At 34.7% G+C, this 21,500-nt stretch overlaps 1 protein-coding gene across 1 annotated transcript in view; it reads left to right on the top strand.

Moving 5' to 3' along the window:
* LOC149537988 (uncharacterized) overlaps positions 1-19,639 on the top strand; it is a 34,782-nt gene extending 15,143 nt beyond the window's left edge. The window contains exons 2-4 of the mRNA XM_089799385.1: positions 3,468-3,564; positions 19,051-19,110; positions 19,242-19,639. Of these exons, the coding sequence (XP_089655511.1) occupies positions 3,468-3,564; positions 19,051-19,110; positions 19,242-19,322 (238 nt within the window). The 3' untranslated portion in view covers positions 19,323-19,639. The remainder of the gene's footprint in view (positions 1-3,467; positions 3,565-19,050; positions 19,111-19,241) is intronic.
* Positions 19,640-21,500: the final 1,861 nt, after the last annotated feature.

The raw sequence follows: 21,500 nt of genomic DNA, 5'->3' as shown, positions 1-21,500 counted from the left end.
AAAAACCCAAAAACACAAAAATCACCTTAAACAACATTCGCGACAATGCGAACCTCTAAATGCATAGACACGCTTACTGGTCTAATCACATAATGCAATGAGTTCGGATTTAATAATCATCGAAAGGTTTAAATTAAACATTTTAATAAAGGATATGTCGACCATACAAGGACGACATTGGTAAAATATGAAAGGATGAATCACTAACTCCATGTGCCATTGTCAGGGATATAAATCTTGCACACTAAACAACACGATCAAGTGCAATTGCATATAATAACATAGCCGAAGCAATAAATGCATTAAATCACCTAATTTAACCATTTATTTAATTATATTAAAATAGTCTATTTACATCACTCACGTTCGCATAAAGCATAACAACGCAGGGATGAAGTAAATAACCATAGCATTAATTCCATCACATAACATAATCAGAGGTATGTCCAATTACCAGATATCATCATAAAACACACTATCATCTCAAAATGGCATCATTATGCAATATGATTAACTGAACAGTATTCTAATACCTATGATATTGAAATCAAAGAGTAACATTTGACCCTCGGGTCATCTCAAATGTAAACATAACATGAGTAACAAATATCTCTCTAATCAGAAATATAACAAGGTAAATGCCCACAACACAACCAAATAATCCCACATGAACAATCCATTCTAATTACTTAAGCATTTAATAATGATTGATTACTCTGCATTAAAAAGGCATTTAAAACACATAAGCAAACATAGTCGAAAACATGACTAACCACTGCTACGGGAACCTAGTCCAGTGTAGCATGGTAAAAAGTACACAGTGCAATCTCTGCACACATCTCAAGGTAATCATGGAACAACCTCATGATACCACATCAATCCTAGTAACCACTGGCACAAACCTCAGTGAACCAAAAATCACATCATAATCTCAAACATCAATCAAAAGCATAATCAATGCAACTGATGAAGAAACATAAATCCAAACACCTCAACGGTGTAGACCACTTAGGGTCACAATCATGATCCATCACAACAAAAGATCAGCAAGGGTGCATCCATCAGGACGACTTACAAAAGTCAGATGGGAGAGGCACTACATCACTTCACATTTTTATGTATCACTATAACTTTTAAGGTTGATTTTCATGTCCTGTTCTGATTTACACGTTAGCTGAGTGACATTCATTGACATCCGATTTCATCCATGCCCATCCTTAAAGTTGGCTTATCCATCTTCAAAACGTTGACTGATTTTCACCTCTCACCTTCAAGTTTGGCCTTCCCCATGTCAATTTGAAGTTGGAAATCTGTTGTAGATTGCTCCTGTAATTGCACGGAAATGTGGAGGATGTCAGGGTTTTGCAGAGAGAAGGGGGTGGGAAACTTAGGGCGATGAGGATTCTGAATCCTGAGACCAGGTTGCCCCTGTAATTGCATGAAAATGTGGAGGATGTCAGGGTTTTGCAGAGAGAAGGGGTTGGAAATCTTAGGGTGGTCAGGATTTTGAATCCTGAGACTAGAGAGACTAGATTAGAATCCAATGTGCTCTCAGGATTACACCAAAAAGCACTGCTTCAATCAGACTTGCCCATTATCACCTCAGCCAAAACTATACTTTGCTTGGTCCTTCCCCATTGAAACTAGGTCTGTGATAACCATCTTTGCCTACATTTTTATTAGGACTTGTTTCTGATGTAAATGTTGACATTCATACTTGCCCTCTTGCCATACCTGGATCTTGCTCATTTTCATCCCCATCCCAATGTCTTGTTCAAGATCCAATGATTTCATGCTAAGCTCCTTTTCTTGTAGTCACCACCATTTAATGATGATTTTTTTTTTTTTTTAAAACACCAAAGCCTTGATCTCCTGTTCTCGTTTACCTCTCAAGTCTTCACTCTGGAAAAGATGAACTGCCCAACCTGACTTCGTAAGCCTAAGACAACTATCTAACCTACAGAAAAACCAAAAGAGGGGGTGCCCATTTGCAATGGGTGGTGGTGTGGAAACTGGTACATTGTCTTTTAACATTTTCTTCTGTTCAGTTCCAGAGTTGGACATCTAGAAGAGCAAGTCAAAGAAACTGGTTTTTTTTTACCGACTGATATTTCCTCTCATTTTAAGGCTGTAATGGTTGTAGGTCACTTTGTCTTGATTACACCAAATGTGCTATTCTTTCACACAGAGTCTTTTTTAGCTTGTGCTTTGTGTTGCACATTGTAGATTCTACACATTGAACGATAAAGAAAGAATCAAGAGCATAGCATAGGGTTTCTATTTTTTTTAATAAATTTGAAATTTTGGAAAAGTAAGAAAAATTAATAGAAATAAAAAAAAATATAGCAGGATCCAAAGTAACAGGAAATCTCAAAATTCTAGCACCATAACAACAGGGTTTTCATTGTTTTGATTTTAAAATTTTGAAGAAAGAAACTAGAAAAGAAAACAAATAGCTCTTCAAATGCATTCCTATCATTGATAAATCCTTTTTCAATTGCACTCCCACTTCGTCAACAATCAATTTGATACATTGAGAATCAAGATTGCAATGACAAGCTGAAAATGAAAAAAAAGACAAAATAAATCAGGTTTCAATGACTTCTGGCATGGTGTACTTGCTGGTTGAGATTGCAGAGATACCTGGGAGGGACTTTGCAGGCCAGCCTTGTTTGTAAGTTGTGAGTTACTCTTCTGGGCTTGGTTCACGAGTGACTTGTGAGCAACTGAGTCTGCAGAAATCCTTTTGAGTTTAGTGAGGAATTTGCTGGGTTTGCAAACTATGCTTGCAACTTCAACAACAGATTTGGAAATTAATAATAATGGCTACACATGAACTGTGGAAAATGATGTTGTTTGGAAGCAATTACTTACTTGGTGCTTCAACAAGGATGCAATACTAGAGATCCAGCAGTGTCCTTTATGTCTTGGACTTCCCGAGGTTTGAATTTGGGGGGGATGTACTCTCTATCAGGACTGGATAGCTTGCACTATTTGGTACATAAAACTAATATTTCAAAGCTTTTTCAGACAAAAATTGCTGAACGCACAAAAAAACTAAAGTGAGCTGCAAATTCAGCACATTGTACTTCGTCAAATTTTTATTTTCTTGTTTAACATGTTTTATGTTAATGTAATTACTTACTGCAGCCTGTATGGTCTGGAATTTTCTATAGTTCTTTGTGAAACCTTGTGCATTTTATTGGACACTAAAAAAACACTACTTTTAGCTTTAGATTTTTTTTTGTGTTTCATTATACAAGATTTGACAATTCACATAGTGCTTAACTCCTCTCATTGTGTTTCTTGCATTAAATGACAAATGGTTGTTTTCAACTTTCTATATTGAACATTTTCATCATGTTGTTTTTGCATCTTTTCAAGGTCTAATGTTCTATGTTTAAATGCGTTGCCATAAATTCTGGATTTAATAATATATTGCATACTGATGATTAGTTCTCGTGCAGTAAACAATGCCAGTGTTTCAAGGTGAGGGCATTAAAGGTGGAAAAAGAGCTGAAAGGTGCCATTCCTAATGTGGAAGTAACAATTAATCCAGAAAAGGTAATTTCTCTTTGTATGCTTGTACTTTCTTGTTTCACCCTCCTCGAGAGAGAAGTGTTCTCCATTGATCAATTGTCACCACTATATAACAATTTTGTTTTGTCTTAGCATTCAGTATCAAGGGTATTATTCTTTGCTCTAAATATTTTGAGTTTAGATCCTTAGAAGGATATGACCTGCAAATATTTAGCCTATGTACAGCCCATCTTAGCAAAATGGTGACGTTGTTCAATCTATAGTGGACGTCACGTGTTTGAATCTAAAATGGGGTATGCAATACAACTTGGGGAACAATAAACATGGTAGTTGGAAAACATTTTGCTTGGTGATGCTTTTATAAGGGGTTTTGCACAAATTGGTTTCATGTGGTTGGGCAAACCAAAATATTTACCTTGACATACTCGGTAGTCTTTGGACTCACTATTGCTTTGCTTATTTATATCATGACCATTCTAAAAAATCATCTGCTTTATTTGATGGATTATTTGTTTTGCATATTGAGATTTGGTTGGACATAAATCCTTTCTTCCTATTATGCTACACGTGCTTATTTTATCAGTGACATGTTTGTTGTGGGCGTCTTAGACAGTTTCTATAGTTCTATTGGATTCCAATTCATACTCATCACTTCTATTAGGATAGTTGAATTAGAAATGAGTGTTAATGGTCCTATCTTTTCAGAGGGGGACAATTATGCTTCATTGTCTCAAATAAATGAATGGTACTTTTTGAAGTCCTTGTAACTATCAAATTATTACCTAGTAGATTTCTTGAGTTTGTGTAACATTCATTTCTTTAGAAAAGTGGTGATTGATATTTGCCAAAATTTTCACCAATGTCTAATGAATATATATAAATCATCATATTTTTCTTCTTTATAGAACAAGTTATAAATTGAAACAATCATAAAATGAATTTTTTTTTATAGATAGAGAAGGAAGAATTATTCTTGTAAACATTAGAACAGTCTTTTGGACCATTAAGGTGTCTAGATGGGTAATGCTTCACTATCCATCACATCTTTTAAAACAATATTTAATCTTGCTAACCCATCATCACTAATCTCGTTTGTAAGTTGAGTTTTAATGAGTTGATAGAGGAATTATTAAGAGCAATACTAGGAGAATCACTTGTAGCCAGATCTAGAGGAGTAGTAAAAACAACATAGCTTTGAGCATTGTCAAATGTGAGTGTTTAATTGTTGGAAATCTAATGGAAAAGTAAGATGTTGAGGGGGGTGGGGGTGGAGGGTGAATTAGGATCGCTAAATTTTTTTACCATTTAAAACATAAACCATATTCACCACACATCTCAACCTTAACCTTAACCATGCATCATCATATAATAACATGTAATATTAGATCTAACATCTAATAACTTGAATAACACACAAACAATTGATCGACACATAACACAAGATGTGGTAATGCAAAAACCCTCCAACGAGAAGGTAAAATTATGGTGGGGATGGCATCCACAAATTCTTCACTATTGTAGTAATGAAGTGTGCCTGTTAGGGCTACAATTTTAATCACTACTCATGATCTATGCGGTGGGGGTTTTGCTCTATTAAAAGCTTACAAGATGGTCAAGTCTAACTTGATTAAAGGATTTATACATCACAATAAAGTGAGTGCTTTGTTAGGAGATTTACAATAGGCCTGTTAGGACCACTCTGTTAGGAGATTTACAATAGGACTGTTAGTACTACTCTGTTAAGAGATTCATCTGATACACTGGTTAGAATGTAATCAATATCAATGATCCTTTGGTTTGCACTTGATTGCTGATGACAGATTTTCTCTTTCCAATATGTTATCACCTCAATGCAATTGATATGCAATATCTCCTTTTTGTATTGCTTAGTTGCCTTATTCCTTCAACCTTTGATTCACCTTCAATTGTGCAATCTCCTTGCTAAGAACTTCAACAACACAAAATTTCGTGTTAAACCCTTCTTTTATAGCCATCTAAAGAAACTTCTAGATCTTGATAAATGATTAGGATTCATCCCTTTTGTCGCTTGGTCATTCCTATCTTCTGATTGGTTGATCGTACAACATAGGGATCAATGATCGACATTTATAGGTGTAATTACCTCCTTGATTCTCTCTTCAATCATAGAAACACATTTCTAGCTTGACAAAAATGGTTTACATATGAGTTTGTGTCATTTCAAACTCAAATACAAAAATTGTGTAACTTGGCATATATACCTCTTGATGCTCCACTTAGCTTGTCCCTTCATGTTGCCCCTCGGCATGAACTTCGCTCGACATATATTGTTTATCCTTGCTTTACTTAGTTGTTATAGCACTCGACATCCACTATTCTTTTCTTTTGAATAACTCGACTTGTGTTGCCCTCTGAATTGTTGTTAACAATTGGATTGCTCAGCGAGGCTTATGTGCACTGGATAACTATATTTGCCTTGACACATATTGAACTTATCTACTTCTTTACTGTGTAGCTCGACTTGTATGGTGGTTCGGTCGCAGTGATGATTGATCAACATTGCCTAGTAAATCTAAATATTTTGCACTAATAGACAAATAGTCTTTAGGGTCATCATTAACAATCTAGCGAAGATTGATTACAATGATGGGATAATTGTCAAGGATTCAACATGCAATTTTTTTAAGAAATGATGGCTTACAAATCATTGTCTGGGTGAGCAAGTTGCAATTGCTCACTGCCATCAAAGTTAATGTGAACAAAAGGTGCATTGGTTAGGAAAGGTTTTGTGGATAATTGTCAAGGGTTCAAACATGCAATTTTTTATAGAAAAGATGGCGTATGAATCATTGTTTGGATATGCAACAAGTTATAATTGTTCACTGCCATCAAAGTTAATTTGAACAAGAGGTGCATTGGTTAGGAAAGGTTTTTTGGAAGGGGTGAATTTTGGTTATGCATAGGATTACAAAAAGGTGGTGTTGGATAATGCTTTGGCTAGAGGGTGGCGGATATTAACATCTATGATGGAGTTGTGAAGGACATTAGGGAAATCCTAATGGTTGTTGCACTGAAAAGCTATGAGCAATAGGAGAGTATTGTTAGATATGGCATAGACATTGGCCATATCTAGGAGCTTTGGTAGGAGAGGCATATCAAGGGCCACATGGATAAGGGGGGGATCTATCAATGGATCCAAGACTACATGTGGGATTCCTTTCATATGAATTTATAGAAGTAGAAGCAGTTAAGGTAGGTAGTTATTATGGTGAAGGAGGGGGAAAGGAGGTTTTATATTAGGAAGCAATAGAATTGGAGGATTGGGATCAAAATAGGATAAGGTGACACATTTGCTAACCACATGTTGGTGGTGTTGCTTGTAATTTCTTGTGAGTAGGTAATATTTGGTGTGAGCTAGAGAATTGATTCTAGGAGTATTTACTAGTGTAGGTTGTTTTCCTTCCTTTGTTGAAGGGGCATGATCAATTATTGGAGGCTAGAAAACTATAGGTGTGTAAGGAGGATCTTAAGTTTGATAAAGTAATTATGTAATGTTTCTATAATGGTTATTCAATTAGGATCTTTCCTTTTGGTAGCATTGTTCTTATTTACAATGCTTCTTTTGTTTCTATTTTTAGAGATTTCGCTTGTAGTCTTTACTTAAGGAGCTTTTTTCTCCTTTGTAATTATTGAATATCAATATTCAATTGATTCATTCTATAAGAGCTGGTAGGTTAGTTTTTGTAGTTTCATACATGTGCAATTAAATTCTAGAAGCTTTTAATATTTTTTTAGTGAAGAATTGGAAGAATTCTAGAATTTAAGGCATTATACTAATCAAAAGGGTTTTGCCTAGTTGAGAATAGTCTTTTGGCATCTTTTTGTGCAATCCTAGAAGGGTTCTTTAAAAATTGCATTTGCTTATGGGAGCGAAGTCACAAATATGTACTCATCTTTTCCATACAAGTCTTAAAGCCCACATTTTTCGTCTGTCTTTTTTCGTCAAACGCATGGGTTCCATTTTTTGAGAGTAGTTTTTGAGAAGGCCAGTGGAGATTTTTTGTGGTGTTTTGTTGCAATTTACGTTTGTAGCTTTTGCATCCCTTTGTCGGATGCTTTTTTTTGCCTTAAAACTTGCTAAACGAACTTATGGATGAATTTTTTTGGTGTTTTTCAGACTTGTGAAAGTTTTTGCCGAGTGTTGGAATTTTTTCTTGCTCAAATGGAGTTTCTCAAAACTTCTGTGGATGAAGGGGCTTTTTTGGGTCTCTTCTTAGTGCTTGGGGTTTGTACAAATTTTTCCCTAGGGTTTTGTGCTTTTTCTTTTCTTAAAAATGTGGTGGTTTTAAATGGGTTTTGTACAAGTTTTCTTCCACAAATCATAATTTTTTTTGTAAAAGGGTTTTGCTTGTTTTTCCAAACAAAATCACGGTTTTCCTTTATAGTGGGTAAATGCTTTCACGATTTTTTTTTTAAAATGTGGTTTCTTGCATAATGTTTTGGGTTATACCTAAGGTTTCAAAGGCAAACATTGCTCTTGCAAATATAATAGAGTTCACATTTTTTTTTACAAAATTGCTAGTATTGATGCTTTTGATGATTTTTAGCAAACTCGTTGATTTTAGGGAGGAACAATGATAGTCATATGAGGTAAACTAGAGGGCAATAAGAGGGTGTCAGCATTGGCATTTCACAAAGAAGCTTGGAAGATTTTTGACTTGGTTAGTCAAATAAGCCAAATAAATAACAGGTTGTCTTAAGGTTGTCATTGATGGCAACAGGGCAACACAAGTGTAGAAGAAATCAACATTATCAGTGGCAATTAGTTATGATTGATAATATAAGGAAAAGTGACAAGTAACATTCACCACATCAAAGGCAAAGTAAGGATGATGAATCATCTAGAAAATGGAGATTAGATTAACAATTGGAAGGTGGAAGCCAAACATGTATAGAGAATTCAAGAAAGAATTTGATCAGGTCAAACACAAGTTGATTGACCTTAGGAATTACATAAGAGGAGCCAATGATGATCAAAGGCAAGTATTGAAAATGGATCAAAGACAGAGATATTTGAGGCAAATGAGGTATAAGCGTGGCGACAAAAGAAGTTGAGAGGCAAAATGAATTTAGGTAAAAGAAGGATTATTGGTGAAGCAAAAAAACATTGAATAGAGATTGAACAAAGAGAGCAAACAATATAGGTGAGAGAGAACAAGTGAGATGTGAATATTGAGTGATAGGTGAAGACAAGCACAAAGAGGTGATTGTGATTGAATAGAGATTGAACAAAGAGAGCAAACAATATAGGTGAGAGAGAACAAGTGAGATGTGAATATTGAGTGATAGGTGAAGACAAGCACAAAGAGGTGATTGTAGAAGCAAAGATCAAGCAGAGGGAAGCTGAAGTGAGAGCAAAAATAAAGGATTTGATAGGAAAACAATGCCAAAGATAGGTCAATCAACTTATTGTTTTCTAACAATTACAATGAGGGCAATCCCTTAATTGGGTTGATCTTAAACGGTCTTGTTAATGTAAAAATCTTTTAACAGGGTGGACACATAAGTAGTTTTAAATCCTCTTAATTGAGGTAGATCCTAACAGATCTTACCCTACTCCGATAGGGTGAATTCTCAAAAAGAGTATTTGTAAAGCTCCTAACAAGGCAAGCTAAGAGTATTCGTAGAGCTCCTAACAAGGCAACCTTTTAAACTGCAATGAAAGGACTTGTGGGTACCATCACCACTGTGGTTTTTACCTTCTAACAAGGGTTTTTTTTGCTAAACCAAAATACTAGTGTTATGTGTTGTGAATAATTGGTGAACTTGGTTTATTTTATTACAACAATTATTTGTTTGAATAGTTTAACCTGTGGTTTGAATTAGTAGATTACCTATTGTATTGATCCACCCCTTGCACCCCCCTTAGTACCAGTCCATACCAATGATTGGTATCAAAGCTTAGGTCCTCGAAGAAGAATAGCCTAACAACTAGAGGAAAAGAGTCTTGAAGATGGAAAGATATAGGTATTAGAAAGAGCTTGAGGCAGAAGTGATTATGATTCATGAGTTGAGAGATAAGCTGAAAAACTCCTTTGCAATATGAAAAGAACTGATTGCAGGGTTAACTGAAAGTTAGGATTACATTGAGCAATTGGAGGAATTGTTTGATGGTGCCATGTCTGAAGAATCTGAGAGAGCCATAAAAGAACTAATGAGAAAAAAGAGAAACTTGATGATAAAGTAAAAATATTGAAAAAGGAACTTGAAGAAAAAGTTATTGGTACACGTGAAAACCTTGAAGCAAAGATAGTTGTAGAGGATGTAAGAAAGCATGTTGAAGACACAAAAAAGTTGGCTGAAGATGCAACGAAGGCAAAATAATTAGACTCAACCAGCTCAAGAAGGAACTAGCACTAGTGTAGAAACAAAAGCAAAACATTGCCGATGTGAAATTTTAAAGTTGCTAGTGAAAATGAAAGATTGGAATGAAGTTAAAAAGTTGAAGAATGAATTGAAAACCGAGAAGGATAACAATGAAAGATTGAAAAGATGCATAATGAAAGTTCAAGAAAGCTTGACCAAAAGCTGAACAATCAAAGGAAACACAAGGATACAATTGGTTTGGGCTATATTGCTAAGGAAACATTTGAAGTTAGAATCATCAAAGCTAAAGGCGATTCCACAGGATTTGAAGGTACAAATTGGTATAACTGGTTAAAAACTTACTTAACGTGTTTGTTTCAATGGCGGAAAGATTGGTCATGTTGATAATGTCTGTAGAAACATAGTGATGATTACTAAACTAGAAGTATTTAATGGTCATTGCTACAATTTTGTTAAGTATGGTCACATGGCTTATGGATGTAGATCTAGCACACACAACAAATCAAGTGGAAGCATAATTAATAGTCATTGTTATGTTTGCAATAAATTAGGACATAAAGTTGAAGATTCAAGACTAAACCAAAGGTTCCTCGATCCCTTGTCAAACAGGGAATTACCATGTCTAAGGAAAAGCAATTCAATGTCTTCTATATGGTGTGGACATTATGGACATTGGCAATTCATTGCAGGATGAGAACCATGATGGGTAATGCAGGGCCTTGGAGGTCAATTGCTATGGCATGTTTCTTGTGTCACAAGATTGGTCATTTGGCAAAAGACTATAGGATGAACAATCGATCATCCAACTAGTCAGAGGACACCAAAGGGAAGAAAATTGCTGATGTGGAAATAGTGAAAATTGAGATGAACAAGATGTGGAAAAAAAAAAGAACATAACAGGAGCCATCAACCACAAGTGTAGTGGTCTCTTCATCAAACTTAGTGAAGCATGGACTTGGGGGAAACACTTAAGGAACATAATTAATTGATCCCCAAAAGATATGGATAGTTATTTAAAATTTGCATACGATGATGTAATGCGATGACTTGGCTTACTTTGAAAACTTGATAAGCAATTGTGAAGTGGTAGTATTAAAAGGTAGACACTTTAACTGGAGTAAAACAAGGTTGTAACAATTACTAGCTTTAACCAATAAAAAGTAAAGTTCACAGTTGGAATAGGTGCAATGGCTTCTTTCATGCATAAATAAGGGCAAATAGTGATTGTTTCTTATACTACTATCTTGAAATACTATTGAGAAATTGGATATTGCTATTGTTACTATATTTGGTTAGAATCAAAAAGTGTGTGAAGGATCTGGTTGGAGAAAACATGAATCGGCAAAGAGGTATTGTTGTGAACAGTAAAAGGGTTAGAAGGTTAACTTCAAGACAAACAATGGAACACAAAATTGATAGCCCTATTTTGATTGATGTGATTGAGAAGCCTCAACCAAAGTTCAAGTTGCATTTGATAAAGGCAAGTGAGATTGATGTGACAGGTGCTCTATCTTTGATACCATCAGGTGTATAGTCAATAAAAGATGTTTGATCCTATATTTATTGCAAAATTGAAGAGCTTGGAGTTGATGTCAACAACGTGTACAAGGAACTATGTGCAAATGACAAATTGAAGAGTGGAAACAAACATTTTGAGACAAAAGGTTTCACATACGCAATAAGTATTTCTACGTAATTTCAACATGAATGGATCATATATGTGCTGAGTAGATTGTACGAGGAAATGTTGTGGTTATACAGGCCACATGTGATAACAAAGGAAATCATTCTTGAAGTTACAGGTTTGTGTACAATTGGTGAACTACCATCAATCAGAATGTAGGCATGAAGCTTGGTATCACGACTTACTGAGGGAAAATCTAGTTCAAGGGCTATGAGGGTAAGCAACATAGAAGATATAGAAGTAAGGTTTGCATCTATGGTGATTAGATACAAGATTTATTAAACGAGCAAACTAAACAGTGTGCCTAGTTGGGCAATTCACCTTGCTTACTAAATGGTCAAAGAAAATGTTGTTTGTGATTTGAGAGAAATGTTGAGGAACCAACTCATCGCGAATAGAGACAAGATCAAATGGGACAAAAGACAAAAATTCATGTTTGGACCTATCTTGGTATGTATATTTGTTTATTTGCAAAATTCCTTTTTAGGAAAGGGAGCAATTTAGGGGTCAATAGACAAGCTTGTGATAGTAAAGATCAAACAATTCATTAAGGTCTTAGGTGACAATTTCAATAATGTTGTGGGTTACTTAGGGTGATAATTTCAAATAATGATGAGCATGTTGTTACAAAAATTTGGAAGCTGTGAACCTAGCACACTAGTGTTCACAATTGAAGAATCTAAACAAGCAACTCTTATTGAGTTGACAAGTGGAGAAGTAAAAGATAATATACCCTCAAATGAAAGTATAAAAAAAGAATAAGGAAAAGATTGACAAGCAAAAAACTAGTGAAAAAGAGCAGACAATTGTAAAGAGTATTGATGAAAATAAACTTGAAGAAGTGAAGAAAAATGAAAAGGTCTATAGTTATTCATGTAGACTCTATTGCAAAGGACATAGTAGAAAATGGGAGATTGAATGACATAGAAGGCAACTATGAACAACTGCACTAAAGGTAGAAGACAACTATGAATGGAAAAAAATAAAGAAGTTGATGGACAACATAGACAAGGACAAAGTTCATTCTCTGAAGAAATCGATGAAGCAAAGACAATTTTAAAAGTTGGACAACTGATGATTAAAATATCAAAACTATCAAGATCTACAGAAGAAATCTAAAATGCAAACAAACAACTCAAAAGCAAATGGATTTGCTAGCTGAACAATTTGATCTATTATCAATTTCACTAATGGATTATTAGTCAAAGGTGAAAATGATTACTCAAAAGTTGAAACAAATGTAGACTGATTAAAGGAAAAGAATGAATAAGCTATTGGAACTATGATTGTATATATCCCCTACTTTGGAGAAGATTCAACAAAGTGTAGAAATACAGAGAGATGGTTAGTTTACCTGATATGAACACAATGGATTCTACAGAGGAATTAGAGGAGATTTACATGTGCAACTCATTACCCTATCATACTTGAAGAGATTCTTAGAGGCATTCATTGACAGAGCTAAGATAAACTTCAAAGAAATATTTGACAAACTATGAAACATCTTCATCATTGATGACAAAAATAGGGAGAATATCCAAATATAGTAGAATATCAGAATTTAGCAAAAAGGGGGAGAAGTAAGTGAAGGAAAAAGGCGTGAATACCTATATAGGTATATATTTTAAAGAGAAGAGGGTGTTATCATCAAGAAAGACTAGAAAGTTTTAAAAGGTTTTGCCATCGATACCAAAGGGGGAGATTGTTGGCATTTGGCAAAGAAGCTTGGAAGATTGTTGACTTTGGTTAGTCAATTAAACCAAATAAGTGACAAGTTGTCATTTGTTGTCATTGATGGCAACATGGTAGTGAATACCTATACAGGTATATATGTAAAAGAAAAGAAGGTGTTAAAAGTTTCAAAAGGTTTTGCCATCGATACCCAAGGGGGAGATTGTTGGCATTTGGCAAAGAAGCTTGGAAGATTGTTGACTTTGGTTAGTCAAATAAACCAAATAAGTGACAAGTTGTCATAATGTTGTCATTGATGGCAACATGGCAACATGTGTAGAAGAAACAAGCATGATCAATGACAATTAGTCATGATTGATAGTATAAGGAAAAGTGATCGATAACATTGACTGCATTGAAGACAAAGTAAGAATGATGAATTGTCTAGAAAATGGAGAGATGAGATTAATAGTTGGAAGGTGAAAGCCATACAGGTATAGAGAATTTGAGAAGGAATCTCAACAGGTCAAACACATTTTTACTTACCATGGGAATTACACAAGAGGAGCCAATGATGAACAAAGACAAGGATTGGAAACATATCAAATGCATTGAGATATGTGAGGCAAACAAGGTACAAGCGCAACAAGCAAGTAATTCTAATGAAGGGATGAGATTAAGTGGCAAAGAAGTTAAGAAACAAAAGAATACAAGAAAAAGAAGGATGAGTGGTGAAGCAAAAAAAAAAAAATCTAAGAGAGATTAAACAAAGAGAGCAAATGGTACAAGTTATAGTGAACAAGCGAGCAGTGAATAGTGAGTGATAGGTGAAGATAGACACAGAGATGTGATCGTAGAAGCAGAGCTCAAGTAGAGGTAAGTTAAATTGAGTAGACCAACAAGGATTTGATAGGCAAACCATGCCAAAGACAAATTAGTCAACTTATTGTTTCCTCTCAATTACAATGAGAGCCATCCCTTAAGTTGATGAACCTTAACTAGTCTTATTATTGTAAAATACTTTAATAAGGTGGACTCTTAGGTGTTCTAAATCCTCAACGGAGGTAGATCCTAAAAGATCTTATTGTACTAATATTGTACAGAACACTCCTAACAAGGTGAACTCTCAAAAAGAGTAATTGTAAAGCTCACAAGAGGGCAATCTTTTTAACTGCAATGAAAGGACTTGTGGGCATCATCCCTTTGCGGTTTTTATAACAAGGGTTTTATGTGAAACCAAAATACTAGTGTTATGTGTTAATGATTGGTGAGCTTAGTTTATTTCATTACAATAGTTATCTGGTTGAATAGTTTAATTGGTGGTTTGAATTAGTAGATTACCTATTGTATTGATTCATCTCTTCCTCTCAGTAACATTCCACACCAATAGTCAGAACTTACATTTAACCACAAATGAGGCAGGTTGAGGAACATATGCAATTAGTGAAGTCTATGAAATTGAAGGGGAAACAATCACAAGGGAGGAGGAAGGACCACTAGAAAAAACTGCTTTGACTTGTGTGAGTTTTTTTTATAAGATTTAGAAAAGAGATGAACATAGGGTTGAAGAGGTTGGTCAGAAATAATTAATAGAAAAATTACTCTGCAATCAAATTGGTTGGAATATATTGTGGTGGATTGTATGCATTGCTTTGTTGTGTGGAACTTTAGGTGTTTATGAACAATAGAGGGGACTACTTGCAACAAGGTGAGCCATGATGGCCTAGCTTCAAACTAAAGTTATTGGACACAAAGGATTTTGGTCCTACTTGGGCGAAAAGGGTAAGTGAGTCCAAAGTAGGGGACAAATAGGGATTTGTTCCTACTTGGAGAACAAGGGGTAATCAAGCCAAAAGTAGGCATTGAAAGATATCACATTTTCATGTACAAACTTTTGATTGCTCATATTTGTCTCTATACATCCCATGGACATAGAAGCTCCTTCGTCACTAGAGTGATCACATTAATGAGATCAATAATAGAAGTTTCCCATTGGCATTAGTAGTATTGTACAAAGGTCCATTCACAAAAGAGAAAGAGATGGTAGATTTGGTGAAGTAGTGCAAGATTGACAATAGTAGAGGGACCTTGCAAGAAAAGGTTGGTGTGAATTTGAATGATCTAGTTAGACTTTCCTATGAATTCATTATTGTTGCCTTTCGTGTTAGAAACTTGCATGGTGTTAGTATCAACGAGGTCTTGCATCATTCACTTTAGATGCAAGTATCTCTTGATATCATGGTGAAGGGCTTTGTGGAATTCTAAAGAGGTCTTCGGGTCATAAGAAGGTGGGAAGATTTGGTTTGCATCTAAAAGTTGAATAGGAGATGGTTGCAAAAAGTTGTTGTTAGGAGTTGTTGGAAAGAATAGAAAGACTAGACAAAGTTTTTGAGTTTAAATCCTTTGAGGTTTTGTAACAAAAGCAACCAAGTTAGTAGAAGGTGTCTTGATGCTACATTATTTACAATAGCAGAAGTGTTACTTTAAAGCAAGTTTTTTTTTTCACTTGTTTTGCTAAGAAGAACAACTTTTAGATGACGCATTGGGAGCCTATGAGGTGGGTGCCTTTGAGGTTTAGTAACAAAAGCAACCAAGTTAGTAATAGGTGTTTCGGTGCTACATTATTTACAATAGTAGAAGTATTATTTCAAAGCAAGTTTTTTCCGATAGTTAAGCTAAAAAGAAGAACCTTTAGATGATGTGCTGGGAGCCTATGAGGTTTAGTAACAAAAGGAACCAAGTTAGTAGAAGGTGTTTTGGTGCTACATTATTTACGATAATAGAAGTATTATTTCAAAGCAAGTTTTTATCAATAATTTAGCTATGAAGGACCTTTAGACTATGCACTAGGAGCCTATGAGATGGGTACCTTTGAGGTTTAGTAACAAAAGAAACCAAGTTGGTAGAAGGTGTTTTGGTGCTACATTATTTACAATAGTAGAAGTATAATTTCAAAGCAAGTTTTTTTTCAATAGTTAAGCTAAGAAGAAGAACCTTTAGACGATGCACTGGGAGCCTATGAGGTGGGTGCCTTCAATTAGCTAACTATTTGATAAGTAGGACATATTTTCCACAACAAATTAAATTGTGATATTGCTACCAAGATTCAACATCTTATTTTTTGAGTTAAACCATTGACCCAAGTTTCATGAGATGCTACACAAGAACCCATCTCTTATTAGAATGAATGGATCACTTAGAACTCATTGCATCTAGGTGATGCTCATAGAGGTGATGCCTTTGATTGGCTAACTATTTGATAAGTAGGAGATATTTTCCACTACAAATTAAATTGTGATATTGCTACCAAGATTTAACATCGTATTTTTTGAGTCAAGCTCATTGACCCAAGTTTCATGTGTGATGGTACACAAGAACCCATCTTTTATGAGAATGAATGGAACACTTAGAACTCATTGCATCTAGGTGATGCTCATAGAGATGAAGCACTAGGATTTTTTGAGAGGTTATCCATTCTAGTACTACTTCAGCTCAAGTGCACTTCCCCACAAAGTCTTCTCCAAGGTTTGTAAAACCTTCATCGAGTGTTGTGCTATATGAACCATTGATTATAAAGCTTCTTAAGCTCATCAATTGAGATCGTGGCTATCTAGCCACAGATTTAGTTTTTTTCATACAACTTTTTATAGCTTTTGGAGAAACTACCAAGTCTTTCTCCTTTGTATGGGTTACTATTTTCGTGGCTGCATAGTCACTGCCTCTAACATAGCAAGTCAAATTGTTATTTTGCTGTTAGGATTCCACTGTGTAGCTTTCGAGTTAAACTTAGTGGCCCATGATTCATGAGTAGTGGTTCACAAGAACCCATCTCTTATATGGATAGTGGACATACACATGCATATATACATATACATAGCTATCTATTTATCTATATATACACATCAATAGTCATGATGGTTAACTTTGCACATCCACAAATCTTGACACTAGTACATTGGATTCTAACAATTGCTTTGGGTTGTCTCTGTATGTGATTTAGTTGATTATACGTATTGTTCTGGCTTCTATGTGGTAATGACACATTGTGGGATCTATCCTGTTCACAATGGTCATAAAGTGGTCATTTTAAAGTGTTATCCAATAGCTACTTTAATATGCCCTAATACCATGCATACAACCACCTCAAAATTCACCAGTAATTATTCACGAACGCCCTAGTAGTCATGCACTATGGGTACTAATAAATTTGCACAACTCCAACTGAAGTCTGCACATTCTAACTAATGGGGACACAAGTGGAGAGCTATTGGTACATATGAAATTTCTTAATGGCCTTTTAGTTAACATTTCTTTTTGGCTTCTTTAAAGTTAATAATTAGGGGGTTGGGTAAGCAAATAAAAAAAGAGTAATTGGATCATGGGCAATAAATGACGATGTTCCTCACTACTTGATAGAAACAAAAAGCAAAATGTTTTTGCTTGTGTATTCTCATGTGTATCTATACATATATTTGTGTGTTGAAGAGTATTCACATGGACTTCATAGTGTTGGTAAGAGCTCAAAGTGTTGTTGAGAATGGAGGAATGTTTGAGGAGAGTTCCAAGTTGCAACAGTAATTGATAGATAGCTTGAGAATATGCAAAAGATGATTGAAAAATGGGTTAAAGAGAGGGAAGAGAGAAGCAAGTAGCCGTTTAGATTCTTTCCAAAGTGGTTCTATGGAAATAAATGAATATGATTGGAATAGTCAGGGGTTGACAAGATGTCACAGGATTCTAGTACATCATGTAGATGTCTGCATGTTGCAATTGTGTCCAAACTAGAGCAGAAAGAGGTTAAATGCGAGATCCTAATACAAGGATGACACTTGTGATATCCACTTAGAGAGGAATTACAATGAGATGTCAAGCCATTGGCACCAGGGATGGAAATTGCCAAGGCAGAGAGCTGAAATGGCTTAAAAACACACTAGGGAAGACAAACACCAAAATGAGTGCAAAACATAATTAGAAATTGCAACGATATGCAATGTTTAATATTACAGTTTATAAAGTGAATTGAGTTGAGATAATGTTCTTGAGGCAAGAAATTGAGATGAACTGCTTTCAGAGGCTCAAATTATAAGATTGAAATCCAATCCCCATGGAGGAAATCTGGTGAAATTGCATTTTAAAACTATTGATCAATGAAATTCATTCCTGAAGTGTCAATACAGATTTCGTGTAATTTCATACTTGCACTTCTCAATAATCGAGTTTGTTATTCATCTTTAGCTTTTAGTGTTACTAATGACTTCTATTTGTCTTCATTAAGGAGATATAAATCCATTTGATTCAGACTCAACTTACAAATTGGACTCAACTTACAAATCGAGTTATAGTACATCTCAATTTCCTTGACACAATTGCTTAAGGTCCCATAAGCACTGCATGGTGTATAAGCTACATTTGTGTCTATGTTGAATCTTTCTTGTTTCTCATTACAAATCCATCTAAATAAATAACAATATGTTCAAGGCATTATCTGTTTCTTTTAAATTTACATTTTAAAATTTAGTTAACAAGTATTTGCCTTCACCATGATGATAGCAGCCACACTTCCAGTAAAAGCTATACAAGTGCTTTTATTGAAAGTGGCAAGTGTACTTGTAAAATCTATTTTTTGCTCAACTTCATCGGTGTGTGACATAAGCACCTCTATGTTGGGCAGGTCGGAAGGATTTTCAGTGGTGAATGACAGGATAATTACTTGTGAAGTTATTATTATTCAGTTCACGTCTTACTAGAAGTTTTCCTTATGAATGTAAACTTTTGTAATGCTTATGCAGCCAAGAAGAGGTTGCTTTGAGATTCGTGATGGGGAAGGAAACATATTCCTTTCTCTTCAGGTATTCCTTTTCTATCAAGCAATGCCCAATAATTCTGATCATCTATCGAGGATCAGATCTCAGTATTTCTTCAGACTTTCATTTCAGGTTAATATTACTTTTTTGTATTAATATGTTTGCTTATTGTGCAGGATATGCCAAGACCTTTCACCAAACTGAAACAGTATGATCTAGATGGAACAATTTCAGAGATAATTGAGAAGATAAAGTGATGGCAGTTACTTGTTCTTAGGTTCTAAATTTTGTGCCGAAGGCTGCAAGATCCCCAGCGTAAATTCAATATAATGTATGGCAGAAGCGCAACTTTGAAATGCTTGTTCTTGTACCAGCATTTTTGTAAATTTGTTTATGGTCGGGTTTGATATTAGGCTTGTCTATTTCAGAAAACACCAGAACACTTTCAAAAGTATAAAAACTAACGTATATCTTGTTTTTTCAAGTAGTGACAACACAATTTTGAACACGGTATCTGCACCTGATATAGAATTAATTAGTTGGTAATATATAATAGTAACAAAATGGTTATCTATCTTTTGGCTATTCAGTACCCATTTTTAGCATATTTGTTGTGCATGGAAAAATGATGATTGATCACCACTTTTTTGTACTTTTTAGATGTAAAAATGCATTGGGCAAGCACTAATCAGTAACAGCTCAGAGTGAATCTACACCATACAATTCTTAGACCAGTGTATTTGCCAGTTTCAACACCTTGCATGTTTTCTTGACCTTTACTCAGGTACAGAAATAGAATATGCAGACATAGGTCAGTTCTGTTAGCACAAAATATAAGTAATATTCATTATTCAGAAGAAAATATACCAGTCTGGATATTTGTTTGAATTTTTATATTCACGACCAGTCTCATTTACAACCTTTTGGGTATTCCAGTCTTTCTTCCAAACTTGCATGTTTTCTTGACCTTTACTGAGGTACAGAAATAGAATATGCAGACATAGGTCAGTCCTGTTAGCACAAAATATAAGTAATATTCATTATTCAGAAGAAAATAGACCAGTCTGGATATTTGTTTGAATTTTTATATTCGTGACCAGTCTCAATTTACAACCTTTTGGGTGTTCCATTCTTTCTTCCAAACTTGCATTTTTCATGCAGCCATAAAGTTGCACAACCTGTCTACATTGTTCAATTCAAATTTTAAATTTAGGGAATCCTAAATTTTGGATACATTATATTTTTTGGCTTAAGTTGTTTGAGATTGTGATTGTTTTAGTTTTGTTTGTTTATTTGGTTAATAATGTATTCAATGTAAAAGTTATCAGTTATGTGGTTGTAATTTGTTGACAGTTAAAAGAGGGATTTGTGTGATTCACTAGTCATGAAATATGAGTCAATGAGTTTGATTCAGAAGGATGCAATTTAATTCTGATAGCAATATCACAATTTGACTTTGTTATGAAAAAATATCGAGTACTAATCAATAAAAGAGGGGTTAAAAGTTATTCAAACTAGCAAAAATAGAAAGCAAGGGCATGAAACAACCCTATCAAGATCCACTAAGTAACCTAAATGATGAGACAAGCCCAAAGGTAAATGCCTCTTATACACATTATTCCAATTACTTCATTTACGAAGCCTACTTATTTTTTTAAAGAGGGTGTGCATCTATTCCTCTAGTGGGCTTTGCTGAAAAGCAATATGAAGAGTATTTGTATTTAATAATGTCACTAGGTATCCTCAACTTCAACAAATTACATTCAGTCGAAATGAACTTTCTCACACAAAATAACTTTCCACTAGAGGTGGTGAGCTTGCCTCTAACAAAACATCTTGGAATATCATATAGTTCCTCTCCAACCATATGTGTCAGGTAATAAAAGAAGGGCCAATAGCCTCAACAACTCGAAGAAAATAACTTTTGATAGGAGCCTTGCTTGAACGAACAAAAAATTTGTGCAAAGAAGGCACATGTCAACAAGAGAGCTAGTTTGTATTTTGTTTTAGATGATGATGTTTTGAGTTTTGTTCGTTTATTTGACTAATGTCTTTAATATAAAAGTTCTTTTTAAAATAAAGAGTAAATCCAAGCATAAACAACTTTAAGAACATATAACAAGATCTCATTATGCTTTATGATATAGTAGAGAAAAATTACTCTACAATCAAGCAAATTCATTACTTCTGGATTTATCAATTGTCAAGTGTAATTATGTTTATACCAAGTGTGGGGAGAGTTTTGTTCGTACTAAATGATCTTTTTGATTATTAGTTTGGTTAATAGAGGACAAATTGATATGGATATCTAATTCATTAAGATCGTTAAATTATGAATTAGACTCAACTTGATTAAATGTTAAAGAGTTCATGTATTTCAATTAATAAACCATATATTCCACAAAACAAGACTTGGACCAATTTTAGTCAATAGT

This window comes from Cupressus sempervirens, chromosome 9 (genome assembly GCF_028749045.1).
Source record: "Cupressus sempervirens isolate cs-2001-9-10 chromosome 9, ASM2874904v1, whole genome shotgun sequence".
In the NCBI taxonomy this organism is placed as follows: domain Eukaryota; kingdom Viridiplantae; phylum Streptophyta; class Pinopsida; order Cupressales; family Cupressaceae; genus Cupressus; species Cupressus sempervirens.
The sequence above is the reverse complement of the archived record's forward strand: the minus strand, read 5'-3'. Positions and strand labels throughout refer to the sequence as shown.